The sequence below is a fragment of the Fusarium fujikuroi genome, chromosome FFUJ_chr02 (genome assembly GCF_900079805.1).
Source record: "Fusarium fujikuroi IMI 58289 draft genome, chromosome FFUJ_chr02".
In the NCBI taxonomy this organism is placed as follows: domain Eukaryota; kingdom Fungi; phylum Ascomycota; class Sordariomycetes; order Hypocreales; family Nectriaceae; genus Fusarium; species Fusarium fujikuroi.
The window spans coordinates 316995-333286 of NC_036623.1; the positions used below are offsets into that span (position 1 = coordinate 316995).

A 16292-nucleotide genomic window follows, 5' to 3' on the forward strand; every position below is an offset into this window, starting at 1 on the left:
GGTTCTTTTGCTCTTAGTTCATAGGTTCCTTTGTACACAATATTATTTGTTTCTCCTCCAAGCTTCATGCGACTACATGACTTCTCAATTGCCCTGAGTATTCTTCCACCCTCTATCCTTTATATTCATTACTAACTCGCTCTGTTTCAAGGCGCTCATGAGACTGGTGTGAGAGATGAGCGTCCTTCACCAGTTCGAGACAAAGATGAGTCTCTCATTGCACGCCTGACTCTCCTATCCCTAATCTTCCGCCTGATACACACCCAGCAGCAACCGACAATCATTAGAAACAGGATGATAGGGAGTCCAATCATGAGAAACCACACAGCCGAGGTGCTGATATAACCCTGGCTCTGGTCAAACCTTTCGGTTGGGCGACTGTCATCGGGGAGTGTCTCGCCTGGTTTCCAATGCGATACCCTCTCACCATCAGTCAAAGTTAGTGGCATCGGCGTCAGATCAGACCTCTCAGACGAGACCCAGGATACTGCCCAGGCTTGGTGAACCATAAAAGTTCCATCCAACGCGCTAGCATCTTGGTAACCGGATAAGCCCGACAGTGCTGTAGTCGTTGTGTCATCGTCTTGGGTCATGCTTGTCGTCGCCTGGACCCATCGTCCACAACCGCTAGTAAAGAAGTCTTTGGCGACGTAACCACCTCGATCAAAGGGATCGAAGGTGAATCCGCTAAATGGTTCTATTAGTCTTTTTGCTCTCGGAGGTGTAGGATGCTCCGGGGGTGGAACCTTTCGCAACAGTATGCTGTCGAGACTGCTAGAGGGCCTCCAGAACGAGACATTTCCCAATAATCCCAGCCAGAAGGACAAACAGCTGGACTAAAGGTGAACAGAGAGTCAGCCTCGCCGCTCCCCCAGCCAGAGGGGTAGCATGAAGCTGGAGGTGCTGATACCAGAACAGGATACGTAAAGGTGCCATCCTGAGTCCAGAGCAGGCTCGTTTTTTGTCCAGCTAGGCTGGCAACTATTAGGCGGCGAGAATGGAGTAGTCAGTGCGATGCGCTCTACGGTTGTCGCCGTATTCATGGTCGGAGATGGTGTAACATTGACAGACATGATTGATGGGAAACTCCTCGAATAGCTTTCGCCTATAGATTCTATACAGATACAAAACACTGAGAAAATACGGTTGCGAGTTGGCTGTGAGAAGATTCATGAGAATTCATTCCTGTGGCTGGTCTTGTTGTTCGTTTGACCTCACATATCCTTGCTAAAACGACTGTGTGTTTACCCGGTTGGCCCAATGAGGCATGCTGCTCGGCCCCTTTGCTTGATGCTGGACAGGGTATGGTGCGGCTGTGCTGGTCTTCATTTTGTTTCAGATCTGTTGGCCGAAGACTATGCAGGGGTTTATGCGACCGATTGGTTAAGCTTTATGGTTAAATTGTTTCAGTGAGAGTTGGGAGTCATAATAGAGGCCATGATGATAAAGACTGAGGAAGAACAAGGAAAAGACGATGAAGTAAAGACAAATGTCATGAAAGCAAGGAAAGTATTATTGGTCGTGTTGAACTAAATAGAATACAAGGCAAACGCATCAGTCACTAAATAAAGACCTCATAGAGGTACGAAGGAATCCAGTCCATCACCCAACCAGCAGTCATTAATCCCAAGAGTTTACGTCGTCTCCGAGTGCATTGTCGACGCAGAATACATGCCAAGAACCACCTCAAACTTGGAGCACCTCTCCAAGGACAAACTCTAGTAGTAGATAGGGTTCTTAGGATCAGTGAGATCAAAGATGACAACACTGTGCGGTCGCGCACCACCACGAGTCTTGGTAAAGATCTTCTCAAAGTCAATGGTGCGGTTGAAGCTAAGCGATCCATCATCATTGATGTCAATCCAGTGACCCTTGTAATCACCAGGAGTGTTGACGATAGAGATCTGCAGCAGTTAGCACAAGCCCACCAAGGAACACATAAATTGTAGCTTACATCTCCAGCCTGAACAAAGTAGCCGGTAACGAGGAGGTTCTTCTTATCAGGAGAGATCTTGACATAGTGAGGTCCAATGATGGGCTGCTCCTCATCAGGATCATCAAGACGCTTGACGTTATCGAGGTCAGAGATGTCAAGAGCGGCGATGTGGTTGCCGAGCGTGATGGTGAAGTAGGCGAACTTTCCGTCGTCGGTGATGTCGGAGTAGATGGCGAGAGAGTCCTTGGCTTTGTCACCGAGATCATAGAGGAGTTCGGCGACACCCTGGTTGCCCTTGGAGTCTTTGCGGAAGGGGTAGATGATCCAGACTTGGCCGGGGCCAACAGCGCTGTAGACGTGAGTTAGTATCTGGTGAATAGCGTGGTTTTGAGGGACTCACGTAGCTAGAGCTGCACTCTCCTTGTTACCGGGAATGAACTTGACATCTTGAATACCTTGGCCCTGTGACTGTTAGCTGTGTTCCTTTCTTGACAAGGACAACTCACGTTAGGAATAGTGATAGTAGAGATAATCTTGCGAGACTTAAGATCCCAAAGGCGAAGAGTATCAGCCTTCTTAATACCAAGAGTCGGCTTCAGAATCGTAATCGGAACAACAAAGTCAGAAGTAAGGATAATGTTCTTGTCAAAGTCCACACTCAATCCATGAGGAGAGAACTGCTCTCCAAGAATGTTAAGAGTACCCTCAACATCCTCAGGCCACTCATGGATGATATTGCCATTGGCATCAGTCTCGATCAGGCGACCGGGAGATGTACCGACAGCACTACCCATGTAAGTGATGAAGAAACCACCGTCGGGTTTGGCGCGGATCTCATCGACGATGGAGCCGAGAATACCGCGGTTGCTGTGGTCGAACTTGGGATGGTATGGATCCGAAGTGTCGAAGTAGAAGGCGGTGTCTTGGGTCTTGAGAAGAGAGAGAAGACCGCCTCCGACAAGTGTCTTGCCATCAAGGGAGCTGCCTAGATGGTGAGGTGAGTTACCACTAGTGTTGACATCAGTGATGTCGATGATTTCACCAAAGGTGTCCTAGTCTGTTAGTACACTTCCCACCATAAACTCAGCAAACTTACATCATCAAGACTAGCAGTGACCAAGAAATCAGCATGCTTGTTATCACCAGCACCAGTCCAGAAGTATCCAATCTTCTTGGGCTTGATGTTGGAGACCTTGAAAGGGGGGCTATCCAACGGAGGAGTAGGAAGCTGGAGAATAGGCAGGGGAGGAGCGTTGTCAGCAAGAGGCTCAGTAACCCCTGGGATCTTGGGGATCAGAGGAGGGAGGCTGAGTCCTCGTTTGGCGATGTTGGCGGGTGATGCCGAGACTTGAGAGGCCAGGGCACCTAAGAGGGCCGTGATAGAGATGAGGGAGGGCATTGTGGAGGAAGCTCAGTAGTGGTAATGGGAAGTGAGCAAGTTGATGGTGTGAGCTGATGATGAGAAAGTTTGAGGGAGTTTCCAAGGTGTTATATACCCATCTTGGTCCTGTAAAAACCTCCTCGAGTCATCAAGCTCTTCCTCATTCTCCAAAGTCCAACATCCGCCAACCTTCACGACTTCACTCTCAAGAATTGTATCATCAAGCCTCACAAAGACACAATTGAATCTCATGATGAGTTTTCTTCTGCCACGGCTATCACAATTTCCTTCTCGGGACATTTTCCTCCTCAGCCTTGACTGCTCTCGTCTAGCTTGGTTGATGTGCTGGCAAGGAGGACATACAAACACGCAGCGGAACTGAACTACCCGGTGACTACAGCACTGATCTGCAAAAGTCTAGCCAGAAATCATCGATCCATACTCTCGGACTTCTTGGACTGAATTACCGACCTCCCGATCGTCCGTGGGATGGCAGTGGTGGGTTGTCGGTGATGCCCCTAATGGTTGTCAATCTGGCATAGCTAAGTCGCTCATTTACCTGGTTGGGAGTATTGCATTCTCTTAAGGTTACATTGAGCTGAGACCTGCATAGCTAATGTTCTTGATCACGCTTTTTCTGGGTGCTTGGTATGGTTGACAATGGTTGAGTGTCTGTTGCTTCGGTCGAGAGCAGCTACCTCTAACACAGGGGTCACGGATGGCATCACGCAGCGACGCATCAAAAGAACAACTCCAAACACTACTCAATTCTCGTTCTTCAGGTTACAGGCGATGTTGAGATGAAGTTGCAAATGCTTTGCATGTATTTCCACCCATTGAGTTCAAGCTTACCCGAGATAAGGTTCCTACACAGTCCCATCCCACATATCCGGGATATTTGGATCAACAGCTCTAACGAATGACATCAGTATCGCGTGGTATTAACCATTACAACTGAGACAGCCTTGCACTTACAATACCATACTGCGAAATTATCCACAAGGCAATGAACATCAGCCTTGACCCATTAGCTCGGGCGCGCTCAGCTACCCCTGACACGAATCCCCGGCAGTTGGAAATACCGGTGGGGGTAACAGACTAAACATCTCCTTTGGGAAATGGCTTATACAAATTGTTTCCTGCTAGGCTAGATCTGTGAGAGATCTTCAGAGTGCTTTGACTGGCTGGAAAGACGCCTTGTTAGTCTGGATTGCGAGTATGATCCTTGTAAGGCTGCGAGCATCCACGCCGAGGGGCCGTGGCGAGCCATTCCGAGCTGCGAAGCCCATAAACTACAGGGAGGTAAACGATCTTACTAAACTATTTGGACTTTTTGTGTATAGTCAACAAGTGTATCAATACCAGAGGCATCAAGTCATAAGAATGCTTCGATCGCGATAATCAGGAACAGGCCGACCGGCAAATACACTATGAATTACCATAAATGTATGCTTATAGCGTGGGGCCCTGGTTCATCCAAACCCACGTTGAGCCGCACTAAAACAAGACGGATCGATCACGTTAAATCCACTAATTATGTCGTCAACCCCAGATCTGCATTGATCCTGGTCCGCTATCGCGCTTATATCCGTCTTGGCAGGCGGAGTGTCGATCATCGTAGCGTTTTGTGGTAGGTGTATGCGGTAGAGGGTTACAGTGAACAAAGATCAAAGCATCGTTCAAATTGTAGCAACTTGAGTTTTGAACGAGAAAACATTTACAGAATTAATTTGTTCGAAATATTTGCGGGATTCAATGCGCCATTTAGATGAGATCCCAGAATTCATAATTACAGTTATACCAGAGCAATTACTTGATGTGTTTTGAGTCATCAAATGGTCGTGTTCAGGGTAAGCAAACGCCATTCACACTCAGAATTCGTACAGCAATTTCCTGATAGCTTCATGCAGCTATGCCGATCATTGTTTCTTTCAGACAGCCCGACTTGTCGTAGTGTCGTTTGTGTAAGTGTCTAGGGTGTGATTGCCATTCAGCTACGCCTCTCGTAATTTCCCAGTTTGTTGGATGTGTCTATATGCATGATGTCGTGATGGACCTTGTGGTGTTGAGGGTATAAGACGTCGCTGATGAGACAGAAGTCTTTACCCTTCTACTTTCTTCATCGGTCCTCATCACTCCCCTCCTTCAGCTTATTCGTCTTTGGGTCCTCCTTTATCATTATCATGAAGGGCGCTTCGCTCTTCTCTTCCGCCCTGGCTCTATGCCTTGGGTCCAACATCGTTGCCGCAGCTCCAAAAGACACTCAGCAACCGGGCTTTGACAAAGGCCAACCCTATGATGGAAAGGGAAAAGGTGCCGTTCTTCTAGGTAAGCTACCACATGTCTTGGTCTCATACTCTCATCACATACTTACACAGTGACTAGGCGGCACAAACAAGGAGCTTGACCTCCAGAACCCAGACAACCTTGGCCAGCAACCGACTGACAACGGCGTTGTTCCCAATCTTAAATGGAGCTTCTCCGACTCCAAGACTCGTCTCTTGAAGGGTGGTTGGGTCCGTGAACAGGTCATCCAAGATCTGCCATCCAGCCATGACATCTCTGGCGCTCAGCAGCATCTCGTCAAGGGAGCTATCCGAGAACTCCACTGGCATAAAGTCGTAAGTCTGACACTTCAGCCTCAATCATCAAGTACTGATTCAATAGGCCGAATGGGGCATTGTGTACAACGGCTCGGTCCTCATCTCTGCCGTTGATGAGTTTGGGCGATATCAGGAAGAAGTCCTTAACTACGGTGACATCTGGTACTTCCCCAAAGGTGCAGCTCATACCGTCCAAGGTCTCGCCGATGAGAACGAGTATCTCCTAGTCTTTGACGAAGCCGACTTTGACAAAATCGGGTAAGTCGCCTACACCCATCCATCACACAACACCACTAACACAATCCAGCACCACCTTCATGGTCGATGACTGGATCAACCACACCCCAAAGTCCATCCTCGCCAAAAACTTCGGCGTCAACGCCTCCGTCTTCGAAAACGTCACAGCCCCCAACCCCTACATCCTCCCCGGCACACCCACCAAGCACAACGTAACCGACGGTCCCGCCGGCAAACTCTCGGGAAACAGCTCCTTCGTGTACCGCACGTTCCAGCACGATCCTGAAGAGATTGGCGGCACGGGCGGTAACTTCTGGAAGATCGATTCCACAAATTTCCCTGCTTCAAAGACTCTCGCTGCTACCTTTGTGACGCTTAAGCCGGGTGGTTTGAGGGAGTTGCATTGGCACCCTAATGCGGAGGAGTGGCTGTATTTTCATCAGGGTAAGGCGAGGGCGACGGTGTTTATTGGGAATGCGGCGGCGAGGACTTTTGACTTTTCTGCGGGTGACACTGCTGCGTTTCCTGATAACTCTGGGTAAGTTTCTTGTGCCTGTGCGTGAAGATGATACTGATGCTGGGTAGGCACTACATTGAGAATACTTCTGAGGACGAGGACCTCATCTGGATTGAGGTCTACAAGTCTGATCGTGTTGCTGACATCTCTTTGACTCAGTGGCTTGCTTTGACGCCCCCTGATGTTGTCGCTCAGACTCTCAATGTGTCGATTAGCTTTGTTGAGAGCTTGAAGAAGGAGAAGCAGGTTCTTATTGAGTAGTCACACCAAATAACTGTGATGGTGCTACGACGGGTTGATATGATGGCTTCTATTCTAATCTTCGTGACTTATCTATATAATTTATGTTCTATTCTAGCCTGCTTCCTATGTAAGACCGCTCGACGATGACCATGAACTTGAGGCTAAGCTCAACACTGATCTCATGATCACGATGACTCCTGCCCATTGATAGCCCTTCCACAAGGTCCATTACTATAAGTCCACTCCAAACTACCACTATCAGTGCGATACGTCAACCAGTTAATCTGCGCTGAACAAGCATCATCACTCGGCGTCAAGTACAACCAGCACGATGCACCACCAGCACTTGATCGACTCATCAAGCAGTTCTGTTTCTTCTGGCATTCAACACAGCATGCATAAGCGCTGGTAAGACCAGAGATGTAAATGGGTCTGTTGGCCACCCAAGCGTCAAAGTCGGCGATTCTCTTGCCGCCGTTGGCCGTGCTGGCGAGATTGTTGGAAGAGCAGGCGGCGTAAAACGGGTCAGCAGGAACGATGGATTCAACGGTAACTGGTTATGTTAGCATGAGTAATACAGAGTTAGCTGGCGTACTGACCAGTCTCTGGGATTGTCTGTGTCTGGGTCCTCTGAGCAAGGTTAACCCTCAACGCAGTAACAGTCTCAGTCTCCGTGACCTGAGGTCCATGTTCCGTCACCGTGATGGTCATAAAACTCGTAGCCATCTTCGTAACAGTCTTAGGCTTGAGAGTAATTCTAGCTCCCTTGACCGTGGTAGTTACAGTCTTGGTCGTCGTAGAGGGAATCTTCTTGGTGCAGTCGATGCGCTGGAGATACGCGGTGGTAGCTCTAGGTACGGGACCTCTGGCTTTGACTCTGGCGATGTAGCCTTTGACTTCTTTGATGGGTACGAAGCCTGATGGTGCGGCGATTGTGCTGGTGGAGTACTTTGTCGTGGTTGTTGAAGATACCGATGTTGAGGTTCGTGCGAGTAGCATAATCCGATTCGTGGTTTGTATATCTAGACACTCAGCGCTACTCAAATCACTCGCTTCTATTTCCGTAAACTCACCAGTCTCCGTCTCAGTAGCAGTTTCGACATCCGAATCAACACTTGTCGTAGTCACCCTGATCACAGTCTCCGTCTCAGTGGTAGTCTTTGCCTTGGGGACAACAACGACATTGACTTTCCGAATGACCCTTTTAATAACTGTGATCTGGTTCATCACTGTAGTAGTAGCCCGCGGGACTTTATTTGAAGCGACACTCTTTGTGCCATATTTGCTTTGACAGATAACATCGGTTGTAGCACCGAGGGCCTCTGTGCCAAAGGCGAGAAAAAAGACGATGGACTTGAGGGCAACCATTTTGACACAGAAAACAGGATAACAGTCACAGAAAATGAAGAAAACTCATACCGAATTGCTTGGATTTATATACACCGCAAACATCAGATCATTTTCTCGACGTCAAGCTATTCTATAAATGTCCCAATATTGAATGCGCTGGCTCGATTTCCGGGGTCATAAATGCCAAGCCAACAGCAACATAACCAACAAACCCCGTAAGCGAAGAGACTATTAGATGCACGTTTATGTCCGGTCCAATAGGGACTCAATCCAGTCAATTCAACACAGCTGAAGACCCCAGACACTGGAAACTAAGCTACGTGTAGGATTAGACTATTGAAATCTAGGCCTCGTGATTTCCTCGACTGTGTATAACCAACGACTGTGAGGTTTTGTATGGGAGAAGTTCCCGAGATTTCCGTGAGAGACCAAGGAAACTTTTGACTCTGAGAGGGGATGCTAATAAGAGCCGGTTAAACTTGACTGAATTTACCTGAATCTTTCATTATGTTAAATGAGGATCCTGAATTCTAGTCCCTTGTCGTGGTCAAAGTACCTCTGTCCTCGTCTTGCAGCGCTCTGCACATACCCTTCTCACCGTCCCACGCATCTTTCACTTGACATGCATATTTGTATTCCAACGAATGTTGACTTTACACATGAAGAGATGCCAAAAGCGGATGTTTGTTGAGGATGCTCAGGGAAGTGAAGATGGTGAGCACTTGGAGAGAGGGACAAAGAATGATCGACTTGGTGGTCATCCAAGACGGGACCAATCGCAGTAGCCACCTACCTATCTCTTTCCACACATCTCGCAGTAATGGAAGGTTTGGTAGAAGCGTATTGCTCAAACAGAGCTTAAAGCTCCTTCTACATCTGTGAACCTCCTACCTATTAATTCCTGGTCGGTTGTGCCTACCTCCACTACGACTAAAACAGGAGATGGGGGTACGATATCTTCCTTTTCTAACTCTCCATGAACTTAGAGGTTAGTTGGTAGTTTATACATCTGCATCTACATCTGCATCTCTGCATTCATCCAACATTCTTTCATCATCAATTCATACGTCATCAGTCACTTCCAGTCACAATCCAAAATGGCCAACCATGCAGGACCGCAGAATATCGGTAATCCTTTATATACACTCTACGTCTCTCCCATCAACGTCTCACCGGTTCTTCTCCCAATACTAAACAAACACAAATACCTACCTAAAGTAGTCTACTTCTGGACCGACGATGACAAAGAAGATTTTGAACTAAAACCAGTGCGACTAAGATCCAACTTGACCCCCAAAGAAACCGGACTGACAGTTGCAGGTCAATAAAACCCGTAAACCTATCACCGTCCACAAGAGATCCCACTATCAAGAACCCCCCTGCATTCCAGGAGAGTACAGGGAGGTTTCTTTACTGCAAAAGCACCCCAGTCACCCGCTTGCGGTCGTATTCCAGGCCATGAAAGCTGCTAATCCTGACTGGACATGTGGTCATGTCGACATCATCGCCCAAAGCGATCTTTTAAACCGCATCTACTCGTGGATCAGTGGTGCTCAGACCTCGAGCTTCGTAATCGACGCGTCCGTGGTCAGTGATACGCTTTGTATCACACTCTCCAAGGACGAGAAACCCTCTAGCGGCAGTCGAGAGGATGAATCACCATCGCCGTCGCCAACCACCATCGGACAACATCAAATTCTGGAATACTCATTTGGAGGTCTCAACTTACTCGTCACCTCCCCTGGCCACCTTGTCCGCTTTGCCCGGTCAAACAAAGTGTGCTTTGCACGAATACTCCAAACCGGCGTTGGGTCCCGTCCTGACTGGCCTAATGTAATCCCTCTGTTATGGTTCGACGGAATCTGCACATGCGTATCTGGCTCTGTTTCCGATGGAGTTTTCAAACAAGGTGACCAGTGGTACGTTACCAGGAAGCTACGATATTGGCAGAGTCACGAACAAACGCGAGAGCATATGCAGACCATGGCTTGGCTCCTCAATCACGTACGAATGATCACCTCGTGGGAGATGTTTTCCGGATCAAGTTCGATTCACTTCAAGGTCAACGACGGTTCTAAACGGTTAGAGTTCTATGCTGCGTCGCAGGCACAAAAGTTGCCTACTTTGTTTGGGGAGTTTTGGGATTATTCCTAGGGACCTTCTGGGGAGACGGAGCGTTGTGTTATTTATAGTAGGTAAAGCGATTTTAGGTGTAGCGATTAACTAGAATTCACTCAGTCGTGCGGCGACTTTGCTATCCTTGCATCTGATATCACTCCATCCATGAAGGCAATTGGGTCAACTCTCTCATCTCCTCAACAGTCTCGTCCCACAACAATTTCCTAATCCTCAACCCTTCCTCTGACGGTACAAAATCACCCAACTCCGCAACCTCCTTATCCCCCAATAACTGCCCATGCGTTTCTTCGCCCACCACAAGCGCAGCATGTAACCCGATCCATCCCGCCTTGTCAACCGATCTTGCACGCAGAGCTTTGAGCATCAGTGCTGGAAGGCGGATATAAAGGGGCAGAACATCCGTCAAAGATGTATCGACCATGCCGGGGCAGAAGTGGTTGATAATGACTTTCTTGGGAGGGTAGCGATTCGCGAGTTCGTGTTGGAAGAGAAGCACAAGGAGCTTTGTGTCGCCGTAGCGGGTGAGAGAGGGAATGACTCCCGGTGCGTCAAAGTGCTCAAATATGCCTTCGTCTTTCTTGAGGGGGGCTTTGCTGGCGAGGCTTGTTTGCCAATGCATACGACTTCCTGTCCATGTAATGCGTGTAGGTGCCCCTTCAAGCTCAGCGGTATGTTCAAGAGCAGACAAAAGAAGCAACGTCAAGAGAACATTAGACAGGTAATTAACCTGAAAGTTCTTCTCATGCCCTGTAGGCGCAAGTTCAAAATTGACATCACTTATCCCAGCGTTCAACAGAAGTAAGTGAAGTTTTCCATGCTTGCTCTTGAACGTCTCAGCGAAGGCCTTCACAGTAGCGTAGTCCGTCATGTCGAGCTTCATCACTTGGATAACAGCTTGGGGGTTAATAACAGCAAGTGAGTTCCTGACTTCTTCGCCCTTGGAGATATTTCTGACCGCGAGGATTAGGGTTGATAGATTGAGATCGAGGAGTTGGCGGGAGAGTTCTAGGCCAATGCCGGCTGTTGCGCCTGTGACGATGGCTGTTTTGTTGGTGAGGTCGATACCAGGCGGTAGAGGCTCGACTTTGGGCTGTCTGAGAGGAGGCATTTTGAGATCAAGAATGTTCTGAAGCTATCAAGGAAATCGGTGGATTGGTAGTAGAAGAGAACGCTGAGTCTTGACCATCACATCTCCTTGGGTTATGTGGTACTTCTTATATCAACATTTCAAACCCTCCCCAGCGATGCATCAATCCCTATTACAAATCTTTCATTTCTACGGTTCATTATCACTGACAAATTCATACTTAATGGGCTAACTTCTGGTGTGCAAAGTCGCCGAAGAATGTTGTTGAATCCCGACTCCACCAAAGTCTGCCCCGATGAACTCCGTCCGTAGGGCTGAGACTTATCTCGCCGGCAACAATCCGAATGCCGGACTCTGTGAATCTGTCCGAAAACCTACAGCGTGCACCAAATTAATGGTTCAGTATCATTATTGGAAGCCGAACCTCGGTCACTTTGTTTCTCGACGCCAGCAGGAGCACTATTTGAATGGAGATATTGAGACATGTCACTATAAACTTCACTCAAGCCATTGTGCCAATCGCAAATTCTTCAATATTATCCAAAAGGGTATCATCAACACCCTCAGCATCAACAGACTCAAATACACAGCTTTGTTCTCTCAAATATTCTCTACCACTCATTGTTGACTCACTAGCAAAAGGTATCGGCATCCAATTCATCCCAAACAAAACGCCATGCCATGCATCATCACTAAAATGACCGGCTACTTTTTAACCCAGATCCCATCCCTCAATGCCTATGCTCCTCCGACGTCTCATTATGCGACGGTAACTCCGCCGCAAAACTCTGCTGTGCAGGCGCCGGCGACGGATATCCCGCCGAGTGCTGCGAATACATACTCGCTCGATGCGAATCAGCAGCCGATGGGCTAGACTGCGACCATCGCGGGTCATACGATCCCGTAGAGTTACGATAGTTGCTGGGTGCATGTCCAGGACTAGGCTGTTGTTGCAGGTTTGGTGATTGCTGTGGGTGGTAGTAATCGCCGGGGAGTTCCATGGGGAAGCTCTGGATGTTGGTTTTTGGTGGCACGGGTGGTGCTTGTTGTTGGTATTGGGCGTTGGGCGGAGGTGTTTGGCCTGGATGGTAGCCGTATGGGCTTTGGGGATATTGGGGGTTGGTGGCGTCGGGACGGGCGTATGGGTATGTTGGTGAGGGTTGGGGTTGGAGATGAGGTTGTTGTTGCTGCTGAGCATATGCGTAGGGCTGAGCATAAGAAGGACCCGGGCTCATGGGTCCAGGTCCGGGCGGAGCAGCAGCAGCGAACTGACCCTCCGACATAGTCTGCTGTCTCAAAGCCTGCTGTCTCGCCTGACTCGCCTCCGATCGATCATTAGGGTTATACGTCTTGAGCTTTCCATCCTCAAACATGGCCTTCAAAAGACCAGCATCAAGCAACTCGGCCTTCTTAACCATCCGGTTGACCATATCAACACTAGCCTTTCTCGACTCCGCCTTGACGAAACCCATCAGGGTGATGTTACACTTGAGCTCGACATCAGTGCGAAGATAAAGCCCTTCCTTAGGCGCACCAAGCTGTTCAAGTCCAAGCTCAGGCTGCTCCGGCGGCTCAATGCCCGGCTGGTTGCCCATAATGCGGTACTTGTTTCGCATGTCGATACCGAGCGGGATATAAATATGGGACTGCATACCCCACGGCATATCGTGAAAACATCCATTAAAGGTGAGCTTTCCAGAGCCTATCTTTCCGAGGCCGGGGATGTACTGGATGCGCTCTGTGATCTCGTACCAGGTGCTGTAGTACTCGTCGGCGGCGGCATGGCGAGGAGCGGGGATGGGCTTGTGCGACAGGACGAGGGGGTTGAGGGTGATGATCTCGCCGTGGGAGTGGAGAAGATCGATGGCGAGCTGTCGCGGGATGAAGCCCGGGATGGGCGTGATGATGGTGAGGGTTTCCTTCTTTTTCAACATCGTGGCTTGATAGATCTCGGGGTCTCGTATCGGGGTTTGTTATGTTTCAGCTGCAAGGTACGCCACGATATCGATCGAGCTCCAAATAGCTAAGTGGCTAACCAATAGCAATCTTGTCTCCGTAATCGTCCTTTTCAAATCGTAAAATATCGTGTCTTTTCGTATATCTCGTAGCAGCTTCGTTTCGCTATTGACGCTCTTATCGCTGGAATTGTTTCGCCCGTGTTCCAGCTAAACTCGCAAAACAGAGAGAGAGGGGAGGGAAAATGAATAATAAGAGGGGGGAGACCACGGGGATTAAAAAAAAGGGCTGCAGAGAAGAAGCAGGGGGTGGCCAGCCACTGATGAGTGATGCGAAGGGGAAGGGGTCTAAGCTATACCGCCACGACTATGATGATGACGTGAGACGGCCGCTTCCATTTGCTGGGCGTTGATGATCACTTGCTCCCAAACAAGCTGTGAGCTTTAATGCCCAGAGAGCAATGTCGTAATCATCTACAATACCAAGCCTTGTCTTTTTTATCGCGTCTTTTTAGCATTTTTAATCGCAGAATCTTGAGAATAAAGCTCCCCATTTTTGAAACAATCGTATTTCAGCCCTGTCCCACATCGGCCCCAGCCCCCTCCCCGCCCTCAGATCCCGCTGAGCTATCCCGAGATCTCGCGGGCGTACGGCAGTAAAAACAAAAAGATACAGTGATCACAGCTCGGATTCCTCCTCTTCCGGCAAGCTGCGCCTGCAGAAATCTATTCACAGGGTCATAGGGTGAGTATTCCCACCCGGGAGTTACTTTTCCCGTGGTAATTGGTCATTGACGCGCGGTCTCGGAGGCTTGGTGAGATTATCGGTAGTGGATATTTGGGACCGTTGGAGATCTAAGCCTTATCGATAAGCTAGACGGCTAAGCTTTCAACACGTGGGGTCCTTAATACATGGAACTCTAGAGGTTATAATGGACGGATATTGAAGGATTACATATTTCTGACTGATCCAAGTCCGCTTATGGCTTTGCAGGGTTGATAATGGCCGGCTTTGTTTGCTCATTGCTACGGAGGTATGATCCGGCCAGCCCTATCGGTAAGAAACTGGATGCTACTCTGTGCTTATGAACATCGAGATTCAGCAATCCACGAGGCGAAAGTGATGATTGCGATTAATAATGAAACATTTTGCTTGGCTATGTTGGCTAATATCGATTTCTCGATCTATCATCTCTCTGGGTATACCACCCCTTACCAATAATCTTCCACTATCAATAGCTCCTCTATAGTTCTCCGTTGTCCCCTTTTCGAATGTCTTACCAATTCACCATTACTTAGACTCTTTCGGCTTTCTCCCAACCATCAAATACATCGGCGTAAACAACTTTCTCTTGCCACCCTCAACCAACGCATCCGCAGCCTGACCAAGACTATCCGCCGTCTTCCTCGTCCCCTTCGGCGCAATCCAACAAGCCTCCAACGCCCCAATCACATTATGCATCACAAGTCTCCCCCACTTATTCATCCTCAGAACCGTAAAGAAATCGCCAATAGTCTGCGCGTATCGCATGTTACTATCCAAAGGCCAGTACCACGGTGCTGTTCCATCATCTGTAGCTGCGAGATCCTCGTGGTGGAGAAGTTCGAAACCAGCGGCTTGGATAGCTGATAGGCCGTGGTCGATCTTGAACATCTGGGCAATACCGTCGCCTTGCTCGATGTCTAGACGGATGCGGCGCTGTTCGAGATTGTCGTTGTTGTAGTTGTCTGTCATGAGCCATTCGTAGACGCCAAAGACACCGCCTGGTTTAAGGACTCGTCGGATTTCGCTGTAGACACCTTCTAAAGAGGGTGCGTGGACGGTTGCTTCGATAGCGTAGACGGCGTCAAAAGAGTTATCTGGGAATGGGATTTTCTACACGTCATTAGTAAGGCAACATAGATTCGGCAAAATGCAACTTACCATGAAGTCTCCCTGAACAAACCTAAGCTTATCAGAAAGACCCTCCTTCTCAGCATAGATAGTTGCTCGTTGGACTTGATACTCGTTGAGATTCAACCCAGTAACATGAGCACCAGTAAACTTGACAATTTCTCGGGCAGGTCCTCCAACACCGCAACCAACGTCTAGGACTTTCATACCAGGTCTGATACCGATGTTATGAGCGAGATAATGTTCGTGTCGAGCAATAGCACGGTTGAAATCCTCGCCATAGGCAAATCGGCAGAAATGAAAAGACTGAGACCATCCGTACTCGTAGAGATCGGTTGCGAGGTTATAATACCTATTTTCTCAAAGTCAGTAACAGAAAAAGACTAGAGTCAGGGGGAACTTACTGTCTTGTCAAACTGGCGTAGTTGTCAGTTCTCTCCTGTCGTACGGCCTCGACTTCATCTTCAGCTTTCTTGTTGTCCCAGAACTGAAAGTACTCGTCGACAGCTGCGGCGTGTGCTTTGTTGTCCTTGTTGATCATGGCTCGCATTCCACCCTTTGACTCTTTTGATTTTCGATGGAGGACATTGTCGAACGCTGAGTTCTGAGCCTCGTCGTAGGAAATCAGCTCTGAGGAAGACATTTTGGGGTTTCGAGAGATTCAGAGTATAAAATGTTTGAAAGAAGATAAAGGTCGGAGAGTTGATGAACTTGGAGTGGTCTGATTTTCGTTATGGGAAGGATTGTTCTTGTTTAAATAGAGATCTGAAATCTCCAAAGCTGTATGCTAAGGAGGCTGGTCCTATGATATTTCGGATTCCTCCCCAACTGCATACTCTTTTCAAGCTCTTACTATTGATTCCTACAACTATGATACAATCCCTTTGCGAAAACGAACAAGAGCTGTATATGCCGCTGTTGTGATCGTTCAGTCGACATTGTGAAACAGA

At 48.5% G+C, this 16292-nt stretch overlaps 8 protein-coding genes; 2 read left to right on the forward strand and 6 right to left on the reverse strand.

Moving 5' to 3' along the window:
• Positions 1 to 155: 155 nt before the first annotated feature.
• Positions 156 to 1073, reverse strand: FFUJ_05215 (uncharacterized protein; the record flags this gene model as incomplete). XM_023571405.1 has 2 exons in its annotated part: positions 156 to 836; positions 924 to 1073. 2 exons carry the CDS (start codon positions 1071 to 1073, stop codon positions 156 to 158), a joined length of 831 nt encoding a protein of 276 aa, XP_023425716.1.
• Positions 1074 to 1718: 645 nt separating this feature from the next.
• On the reverse strand, positions 1719 to 3335 carry FFUJ_05214 (uncharacterized protein; the record flags this gene model as incomplete). XM_023571406.1 has 5 exons in its annotated part: positions 1719 to 1904; positions 1955 to 2285; positions 2337 to 2398; positions 2443 to 2988; positions 3033 to 3335. The coding sequence occupies 5 exons, from the start codon at positions 3333 to 3335 to the stop codon at positions 1719 to 1721; spliced, it is 1428 nt and encodes a 475-aa protein (XP_023425717.1).
• A 2165-nt stretch (positions 3336 to 5500) lies between these two features.
• Positions 5501 to 6935, forward strand: FFUJ_05213 (probable oxalate decarboxylase; the record flags this gene model as incomplete). XM_023571408.1 has 5 exons in its annotated part: positions 5501 to 5645; positions 5703 to 5938; positions 5985 to 6178; positions 6228 to 6695; positions 6743 to 6935. 5 exons carry the CDS (start codon positions 5501 to 5503, stop codon positions 6933 to 6935), a joined length of 1236 nt encoding a protein of 411 aa, XP_023425718.1.
• Positions 6936 to 7102: 167 nt separating this feature from the next.
• FFUJ_05212 (uncharacterized protein) lies at positions 7103 to 8285 on the reverse strand (the record flags this gene model as incomplete). XM_023571409.1 has 2 exons in its annotated part: positions 7103 to 7470; positions 7517 to 8285. 2 exons carry the CDS (start codon positions 8283 to 8285, stop codon positions 7103 to 7105), a joined length of 1137 nt encoding a protein of 378 aa, XP_023425719.1.
• Positions 8286 to 9364: 1079 nt separating this feature from the next.
• On the forward strand, positions 9365 to 10421 carry FFUJ_05211 (uncharacterized protein; the record flags this gene model as incomplete). XM_023571410.1 has 2 exons in its annotated part: positions 9365 to 9535; positions 9588 to 10421. The coding sequence occupies 2 exons, from the start codon at positions 9365 to 9367 to the stop codon at positions 10419 to 10421; spliced, it is 1005 nt and encodes a 334-aa protein (XP_023425720.1).
• Positions 10422 to 10539: 118 nt separating this feature from the next.
• FFUJ_05210 (uncharacterized protein) lies at positions 10540 to 11514 on the reverse strand (the record flags this gene model as incomplete). The annotated part of the gene is made up of 1 exon (XM_023571411.1): positions 10540 to 11514. One exon carries the CDS (start codon positions 11512 to 11514, stop codon positions 10540 to 10542), a length of 975 nt encoding a protein of 324 aa, XP_023425721.1.
• Positions 11515 to 12224: 710 nt separating this feature from the next.
• On the reverse strand, positions 12225 to 13427 carry FFUJ_05209 (uncharacterized protein; the record flags this gene model as incomplete). The annotated part of the gene is made up of 1 exon (XM_023571412.1): positions 12225 to 13427. One exon carries the CDS (start codon positions 13425 to 13427, stop codon positions 12225 to 12227), a length of 1203 nt encoding a protein of 400 aa, XP_023425722.1.
• Positions 13428 to 14739: 1312 nt separating this feature from the next.
• On the reverse strand, positions 14740 to 15985 carry FFUJ_05208 (probable delta(24)-sterol c-methyltransferase (ERG6); the record flags this gene model as incomplete). XM_023571413.1 has 3 exons in its annotated part: positions 14740 to 15324; positions 15373 to 15694; positions 15747 to 15985. The coding sequence occupies 3 exons, from the start codon at positions 15983 to 15985 to the stop codon at positions 14740 to 14742; spliced, it is 1146 nt and encodes a 381-aa protein (XP_023425723.1).
• Between the last annotated feature and the right edge of the window lie 307 nt (positions 15986 to 16292).